The sequence below is a fragment of the Malaya genurostris genome, chromosome 2, assembly GCF_030247185.1.
Source record: "Malaya genurostris strain Urasoe2022 chromosome 2, Malgen_1.1, whole genome shotgun sequence".
NCBI lineage: Eukaryota > Metazoa > Arthropoda > Insecta > Diptera > Culicidae > Malaya > Malaya genurostris.
The window spans coordinates 9,402,582-9,411,837 of record NC_080571.1 but is presented as its reverse complement, the minus strand read 5'-3'; the positions used below and the strand labels follow the sequence as shown (position 1 = coordinate 9,411,837).

The 9,256-nt window shown below is 36.8% G+C and overlaps 3 protein-coding genes across 3 annotated transcripts; all 3 read left to right on the top strand.

The window, feature by feature from the left end:
- Nucleotides 1–622: 622 nt before the first annotated feature.
- LOC131431136 (uncharacterized) lies at nucleotides 623–1,617 on the top strand. The gene has a single exon (XM_058596653.1). It carries the CDS (start codon nucleotides 623–625, stop codon nucleotides 1,613–1,615), a length of 993 nt encoding a protein of 330 aa, XP_058452636.1. The 3' UTR covers nucleotides 1,616–1,617.
- A 67-nt stretch (nucleotides 1,618–1,684) lies between these two features.
- LOC131431137 (putative gustatory receptor 2a) lies at nucleotides 1,685–2,697 on the top strand. Its single transcript, XM_058596654.1, has 4 exons — nucleotides 1,685–1,817; nucleotides 1,874–1,942; nucleotides 2,054–2,143; nucleotides 2,510–2,697. Exons 1-4 carry the CDS (start codon nucleotides 1,749–1,751, stop codon nucleotides 2,570–2,572), a joined length of 291 nt encoding a protein of 96 aa, XP_058452637.1. The 5' UTR covers nucleotides 1,685–1,748; the 3' UTR covers nucleotides 2,573–2,697.
- A 5,453-nt stretch (nucleotides 2,698–8,150) lies between these two features.
- On the top strand, nucleotides 8,151–8,963 carry LOC131433072 (uncharacterized). The gene is made up of 4 exons (XM_058599830.1): nucleotides 8,151–8,444; nucleotides 8,503–8,652; nucleotides 8,715–8,783; nucleotides 8,840–8,963. The coding sequence occupies exons 1-4, from the start codon at nucleotides 8,151–8,153 to the stop codon at nucleotides 8,936–8,938; spliced, it is 612 nt and encodes a 203-aa protein (XP_058455813.1). The 3' UTR covers nucleotides 8,939–8,963.
- The last annotated feature ends 293 nt before the right edge of the window (nucleotides 8,964–9,256 follow it).

The window sequence follows — 9,256 nt, the reverse complement described above, 5'->3', positions numbered from 1 at the left end:
GCGAAGATTCGGTCAACTTAAGCGGTTAAAATTTTGCGCGCATTTCACCTTAATGGCACTTTTTCCCTCGAATGAACACAAAAATGGAAATGCATGTCCCATATGTTTGAAGTTCGCACAGAAAAAAAATACACGACATGTAAATATATAGTATTGTGTTAAGTATCTTTATTTTATATATTTATCTGCGTAGTCCGTACGCCGACATCTTTGATGCGTGATAAAAACTGATTGAAGGAACTATCAAGAACGACTATAACGAAATGAAACGACACCTATGTTTTACCAATAGAAACACAATGTGTATCATGACATCTATCGGAATTTTATTATTACCACGGGTAAAATCATGACTTTTTCATCAATACGACAGGAATTTGGTTGCAACGCGAAGCAATTTCCTAGTGTTTGGGGTTTATTAATGCCAACAAAAATTTCGTTCGATGTTAAGAATATATTCCCTATGCAATCATTCATTCTTTCTAAGCATCTTATCATTCGTTCAATACGCACTTCTAATTATTCTGCCAATCAAGGAGGGTGATTTGGGGTCGCACTTTAATACAGCTCAGGAAACTCATGAACTATGGTGAAGGCATTTTTGTAACTATGATCCTTAATCATGGAATTCTTGTTCGAAATATGCCTCCAAGAACACATAAACGATCAAAGTGATTACTATCCCGATGAACACGTCAATCATCATTATATAAATTATTCAGGCAATATACTCGCATGGAAAATAGAATGCTTCTTCGTGCACCTAATAGCAAAAACGATGTTCACGAATCACCAGCTCGTAACTTGTATAAGGATATTGCTGTTCAGCACCTTACAGTTTTTCGGATTAGTTCCATTAGAATGGAGTCATACTCGGAAACGATTCTTTCGATCCTGGAAATGGTTGCTGACGAGTGCAATTTTCGCAACATTTGCTACCTTTGTTTTGCCAATTATCTTGAGGCCCATCATTAAAGTTTTCTTGAGAGGGGAGTGGAAGTTCAGTTCAAATTTTATCCTAATTCAAATATCTATGTTATATTTGATGATCGTTTTCTCATACGTACAAGTACTTCGTAACGTTACTCAAGTGGAGTTTTATTCAAATGTGTTCATGCAACTGTTCCATAATGTGATCATAGATTCCAACCATCTTGAAAGAAAATTATTGATCAAAGTTTTATTAAAATTCGTTTTTATTGATGTTATCTTACATGTGGGAACGTTTATCATGTCTTTAGTGAAATACCCAGGCATAACAGTTGAAATACTTGTATTTTATATAGTCGATTGCTTTACTTTCTTCCAAATAACTTTGGTGGGCAACATTTTTCAAGCGACGGCAATTTTCGGATCAATGTCCTACCGCTGCATTAACCAGAGAATTGCTAAAACAGTTGCTCAAATGGTTAAAATTGATAAAGATCGATTGTTTTGGAACCGACGAAAAGCGGAAAAGGTCATCGTTTGCCGTGAACTAGCATCTGAAATTGATCGCCTTTCCTATTATCATCGAATTGTCCACGGAACCGTCTGCCAAATGATTCAAGTGTTCGGACTCCCGGTGATGTTAATGATGTTGTATTATTGCATAATTTTGCTGACATCGGTATAATTGACACTGGCTGCCTGAGAAAGTAGCTGACTGAAAACTAATTTCATTTCAGTTATACTACAACTATGTTCTACTAGTGACGGATTTCCTGGCCGGCCGTCACCCAAATTATATTCTCACCTTAAGTTCAGTTATGTTTCTCGGAACAATGGGATTTCAATTCTATTGCGTAGTATTTTTCTGTGCTCAATTCAAGAGAAGGGTTAGTATTATTTTAAGTGTTGAAATAAGTGTATTCTTGATATCTAATTTTTGCAGGCTGAGGAAACCGGAATTATTATAAATGATTTTTTCCTAGATGACGTGGATGTGCGTGCTGAGCTCAGTGTACGTAAAATAATGATGTTTCTACTCGAATGACTTCACTTGTTCAGTTCATTGGAATCTATGAGTTCAACATGCTAGATCTAATAGAATATATTCACTTTTTCTTTATAGATTGAGACATTTTCTCTGGAAATGCTACATCACAACTATAGCATTGAAATATCTGGACTTTTTTCGGTGGATTACACTCTAATTTATTCGGTAGATACAAATACTAGTTTGAAAGGAAGTCTTTTTCCTAGTTGATATGTTAAAGCTATTGTAGTATGGATTTTAAGAGAATGTTCATTAGGTTTTCGGTTTCACTATTCATAATATTTAGAGTTAAATCCGTTACTGCATACTTAAAGAGCAAAGGATATCTTGGTTTGAATTGTTGGGGATGATAACCAATGTTTCGACCTTCAGATACTCTTAATTATCGTATGTTAATAATTAAATAAGTTAATCTTTTTTGTATGTTTTATGCCTTACGGATTCCCAAATCACACCACACTGATTTCTAAATATGTTGGTACATTTCAGAAACGAATTGTAACAATTATCCTTTTATTGCATTTATCTTAGGTAGCTGCAACTATGACGCAATATCTTGTCATCATGGTTCAATTCGCAATGAAGGATGTTTAGATACCAAAAATTCAGTCATTTTCTGAAATAGGTTATTTTCCTCTTAAAAGAAAGTAACGATTGTCTTGTGTTAGTCACCGAAACAAATTGTATTTGTGCTAACAGCAAAATTAAACAAGTGAACGCAAAACGATTATGTTGTTGTTTTTTTTTATCACAAACTGACTCGAATTATGTTCCTCCAGGTAAAAATCAACAAATCAACAAATGTTCAGAAGAATTATTGTTTTCTCGCTGAGTATATCTCATTAATCTAACACATCCAGTAAAGGTTGAGAACGACTTCGGCCTTAACCAGAGGAAAAGAAGGATTTCGATACTCGACATCCGTACCATAGTATTGGTTTTTTAAACAGGAAATAAGGTGATAGTAACGCAAAGATTATATGCCTAGTGGTGTGATAACGCCGTCATATTATTCATTGATTAAATTTTCAATATTTAGTAAAATCTCTCCGGAACTAGATCTGTTTGCACTCGATTCGAGCGAGCTTGTTCAATTCGGTTACATACCCGCTTTGAAAGATCTTGCGAGACATCAGTCAAAAGAAACACTGAAGATATCGAACAGTTTTCTACTCTGGCTCCAAGCAACCACATCGATGCTGTAACAAGAAGTAATAATGAAATACAACAAGGTACTTACAAAGCTACAGCTTACAACGACACCACAAATCCACCTCTTAATGAACAACAACAACCGTAACAACGGAAGTAGTAATAGCGACGACGAATTAATGGACGAAGGCGTGACTAGCGAATCCCAACCCTCGCTGGATAGTAAAGAGACCGCCTCTCCCCAGACCTAGTAAAGGCAATTACCTCGTAAAGACCTAGAACAGGAAATTTCAGCGCCCGCACAGTATGCTGCTTTAAAATTGCCCAGTATTTTCGATTGATTAAAATTCCGGATAATTCGGAGAATTCATTACCTTGAAGACAAAATTGAACTTGTTGGCAGCATATAACTCCTGAACCTTGAATGGCTTTGCCGTATGCTCGCGGGTAAACGGCAATACACACTTTTTCTGGAATTCTTCGATGTAAACTTGACTTGTAAACTGCAAATCGATGGCCAAATCGTGGCCTTTTTCGCTAACTGGTCGACAAACACGAACGTCTTCGCAGCAAATCCCCATGTCCAGTCACGGTGCAAATTGAGTTTGACTTATGCTTCGTCATCGATCAGCGCACAGTTCTTATGTTCCGTCAAAGCACGGTCTTGCATGCTTTTTGTTCACGGAATTCTGCTGACATGGGATAGATACTTGTTTCCGTCTCTCCTGTCAGCATATGATTATACCCCCAATGGGGATAATGGTCTTGAGATGAAATTTCTGGATATTTTTGCATATTGAACTGCATTTTTTTAATAGACTTATGTCGAGCCGATTTTCAAACTGTACTTTTTTTCATTGATTGTCCCGGGTTTGAACGGTACCAACAACCCTGAGTATGTAAATTTTTCCCGTTTCCAAAAAAATCAGTCAAGTTCCTGAAAATTTGGCCCTTCTTAGTCAATCAGTGCCTCTGTATTTCACAAATCATGTTTAGCTCACGACGGACGTTTAAATTTGGTTGTCTCTTCATTTTCTGGTTGGTCTGTAATGGGAATCTTCACAAATATTCTATTTTTGCCTTTCTAATATAGAAAGGCTATACAATCACTGTGAAAACCGACTTTTGAACCGAGACCCGGAGGACTGAATGATCATTCGACTCGGCTCGACGAACTAAGCAAATATCTGTGTGTGTATGTATGTATGTGTGTATGTGACAAATAATGTCACTCGATTTTCTCAGAGATGGCTGAACCGATTTTCACAAACTTAGATTCAAATGAAAGGTCTTACGGTCCCAAAGATCGCTATTGAATTTTATCCCGATCCGTCTTCCGGTTCCCGAATTACAAGTCTATTTGAGCAAATCTATAGGAAAATACGTATTCAATTTTCTTGGAAATATCTTAATCGATTTTTACAAACTATGATGCAAATGAAAGGCCTTAAAATTGTTTAAAAAGTGTCCAAGAAGATGATTCAGACCTGATTTTCGATTCCGGAATTACAATGCGATTATTTATTATGTGTATTTTTTCACAAGCGAAACGAAGTGCACATTTTAATAAAATTTACTGGAAAATTCGGAATTTACTGGAAATTTACTGGAAAATGGCAGATCTTGTGGATGTATAAATCTACTAGTGCACGGTTTCTGCTTCCAAACGCGCCGGTAATAGTGAAAAACAACATTCAAAACCGGAACTTTTCGATTTCTCCGCAACGGTTAAACCGATTTTTACAGATCATGATTCAAAATAAAGCTCTCAGTGTCTTAAGAGACACTGTGCAATTTCATCCAGATCCGACTTCCTGGTCCGTAGATATAGGGCAATAAGTATCAAAACTTTCAAACTGTCACACAAAATTATGCAAAATCGGTACGTGCTGGTACGGAAGAAGAAGAAAACGCATCCGCCTAGCACACAGTGTACTTTGTTCAATTTTATATAGCGTGCAGGGTTGCCACATTTAAATCTATATTAACTTAACATATCTGTTTACAAATCGAAAATGTGATGGTAGTTTTTACCAAAGAAAGTTTTTGATTTTATTCAAGTTTGAAAAAAAATATGAGAAAGGCGTCATTACGCCACTAAGTGGATTAAAAAAGGTTTTGACATCTTACTTTACTTTTGTGCCTTTTCAAAACTTAACCCTCTGGTAGAGTGATAAGGTTTTGATCGTGAATATCTCATGCATCTAACATATCAACATAATTTTTGCTGCATGCCTTCGGAAATATGATCAAGGGATAATTTGGTGGATTGATATTTTTCTTAACGAAATTTATACATTTTCCGCAATCCAATTGAGAGTAGTTTTGGCATAGTGAGCCGACGCTAAATCCGGCCAAAACAGTGGAGGTGTACTATGCTTCTTATATAAAGGCAGCAATCTCTTTTGGAGACACTCAGATCGATAGATTTCTGCATTTATAGTTCCAGTAGTGTAAAAAATGGTTGACTTCAAACCACAGGAACATATTGCTTGCCATACTAGTACCTTTCGACCGAATTTCTCCACTTGAATCGACCTGTCCGCATCGCTCACATCCTCCTCAACGACGACAGTAAAGTATTGTGGATCTGGAAGGGTTTTTAAGTCCTCATTTACAGAATTCTCATCGTCCATCTGCTCATTTCTTCTGTTCTAAACTTTGTTTTGAGATTTTCTGCTTCTTGTAGGTCTTCAGGTGATTTCGCCTCTTGATACGCTGGATCATTCCGACACTCGTTTCGCTTTTTTGGCCAAATCACGTATTGACATTGATTTGTTCTTCATGATTAGAGATAACACTTTCTGGTCCAGTTTCGGGTTAGAAGAACCGGGCTTTCTGCCTCTTCCTACCTCGTCCTGCAAAAAAGTAAACAAACGAAAGCTGACAGCCAAACGCACAGCATGCTGTGATCTGAGCATAAAAAACCATCACAAATACATGCGTACAACACAAATGTATGGATCTGTATCGGTATAAAAGTAGAACATTCAACTTTTTCCTATTATTTTCTGTGCAACGGTCGTCGAAACAAGACATACTGGAAAGCAATACCGAAGACCTTACGCTTATAGAATGAACCGTATAGCAGATATTGGACTTATTATAATTATATAATTGGTGTTCAATCTCAACTTGGATTTATCGTTTGCCGGTGTTAATGTTAATGCCAATGTAATTCCTATTCACGTCAATCCGGTTAGGTCTCTGACATTACCCACCCGACTTTTGAATTTAGAGAATAGGGTTTTCCTGAAATTACTTCGCATTTGGATACAGAATTGGAGTCAATCGGTTTCGCGTACACCTGTCGCAGAATACATCGTGTTGACGTTTCAACATAATGCTGTTTTCTGGATCGAATGATGAGAGTAATGTACGATTCAGACGTTCCGGCCTCTTCCGTCACCGTCACCGGAACGTCAGCCTCCGTCAAAATTAGTCAAATGAGTTTTCCCTTTGCGCATTCACACGATCCAGCATAGATCCGGAACGTCAACGTCCGTCGACGGCAAGCTCCGTCAACATTTCTCCGAAAGAATATTTGACGGACTGTGACACATGCACGATTTATATGATTACGGTATTGAGCTGACATTTGCTATGTATGTATTCGGTGTCAAGATCCCACTCTTAAACGAAATATACCACATATAAGTAATTAAACTTATCTGTAGATTTGCAAAGAACGTTACGTTGTTGAGTGGAACTGATTGTTTTGTTTTTTCCTCTTTCTAGTTAATTTTGAAAGTTATTTATTCGATTAAAAGGTAGGAAAACAACAGATCGATTGGCTTCAAAAGCTCCCAGATTTTGTATTAGTGGAATAAAATTGTGCGAATCTAAGTTTTTCAAATTCTATATGTAAGAAAATGACATGACGGACACGGATAGGAAACCGGATCGTGTGAATCAGAATGATGGTGACGGACATTGACGTTCCGGTGACGGTGACGGAAGAGGCCGGACCGTCTGAATCGTACTTAAGTTTCTGGTCATCTGCATAAATAAACTAATATACCGGGGGAAGTAGTAATTAACGAATTAAAGGATTACTCGATCGTCTTTGTCTGTGTAAAAAAGACATTATATAAAATACATTTCGTGGAGAAGACTCGAATTGATCAGCAATATCACACGCTTGAACGTTTCTTAGTATTGCTTTCGCAAGTATGAATCGTTATCGATCTAGAAGTCAGCATGTAACATAGACGATTCGTTTCGATTACTGTCGGATCTATGGGCTACCCAGGCAACCGTAGAACCGTATCCATATTTATTTCAACTCTACTATTTTTTCATTTATGAATGTTCAATGGATATGATGAACGTATTTGCCTTTGATTCGGTTCGTTCTACACTGTTTTCTCTTCTCTTCGCCACTGATGCCAATCAAATATCGTTCAATAATTGATTATAAAAACATTCTCCAAATATAACAACAGCTCACCGCAGCGTTCCTTTCGGCATTCTAACAGAAGTAATGTTAACGAACTATCGAATTGTGACCATCATCAGAGCTCTAGTCTTACGACCGTTGCAGTTATTCGGTTTATTTGCTCTGAACTGGAACCCGAAGCGAAAGCGGTTTGTCCGATCCCGTTTGCTATGGATATCAGCAATTACATTAGCTATATCGATAACTCTGACTCTGCCAATCTCGAATTGGTACATGGTCGTCACAATAGCATTTGGAGATTCAGAGCTTAGTTTTAAACTCGTTGTCTATCAGGTTTGTCTGAGTTATGCAATTGTCACATTGTCATATGCTAACGCATTGTTCTACATCGATCAAATTGAGTATTATTTAAATAATTTTGTCTATCTGTTTTTTGAATTGATTGGAGACTTCACTCAGCTTGATCGGAAAATTTTAAAGAAATATTTATTAAAAATTCTTCTCGTTGATTTAATATTATTCTTAATTGCATTCGGTATATACGTACCGTTCGGCACTGCTGGTGATTTTTTACTAACACTTAGTTGGCTACTTAATTGCATTATAGTATTTCAAATGACAATGATTTGCAATTGTTTTCAATCGACGGTAATTATTGGCACTCTGTTTTTCCGAAATGTCAACGGGCATGTTGCAAATATCGTCAAACTATTGAGCAAATTTGATGCGAATTATGCGTTCTGGACTCAACATCCACAAAAAAAGTTCAAAATTTGTCGCCAAATTTCCGCTCAAATTAATCTGTTATGTTATATGCACCGTGTTATCGATGAAACTGTCATGAGGTTGATCAATGTTTTCAGTTTACCAATGGTGATGATCTTGTTGTTCCAGTTTACGGTGCTGTTGTCAGAGGTAGAATTTCTATTAGGTTTAGATGCGATCACAAATCATGTTTTTATTTATTATTTAGCTATATTATGATTACATGCTTGTGGTAACGGATCTTCAAGCAGGAAGACAACTTAAATATGGACAAGTCGTCAGCTCGTTTTTGTTCGTTTTAATGTGTGGACTGCAATTTTTCTACACGGTCTCTTTCGCTGCTCGAATGACGCGACAAGTAAGTAGAGAATAGTAGAATGTTTGTCCAAACATTTTTGTACAGATTTCTTTACTTTTTAGGCAGAAACTACGGGACTTCTACTGAATGAATTGGTTCGGTCTGATGTTGGGAAGTTTGTTGACCTGAGCGTAGGTAGACGAAAAGCTTCTAGTGGTTTACGCACTATAAAGTATTTTCATCATAGATTTCCGTTTTCACGATCGAGATGTTACACCACCACTACAGCGTTCAACTATTTGGTTTATTTTCGGTGGATTTCACACTGATATACTCGGTAATGTAGATGTTTAAATTCTCATTCGTTTCAATTTACGATTCATAGTCACAAAACAGTCTCTTGCTGAAAATGAAATACTCTTTTCACACTGCCCACCTGGGTTCGATTCCAAACCTCGCGCATAGGTTCAGAAAACTTTTCTGGCTCGAAGAGGTGAATGACCACAATGTTAAAACCTCTATAATCGAAAGAAAAGAACCTCTAATATTATCGGTATTTTGTAATTATCACAAAATATTGGTTCAATGTTGTTGGCATTCAGAAGGTTGAAAATGTAAATTTTCTTCTATGTTGAATGTCTCATTAAAAAAAAACAAATAGTAT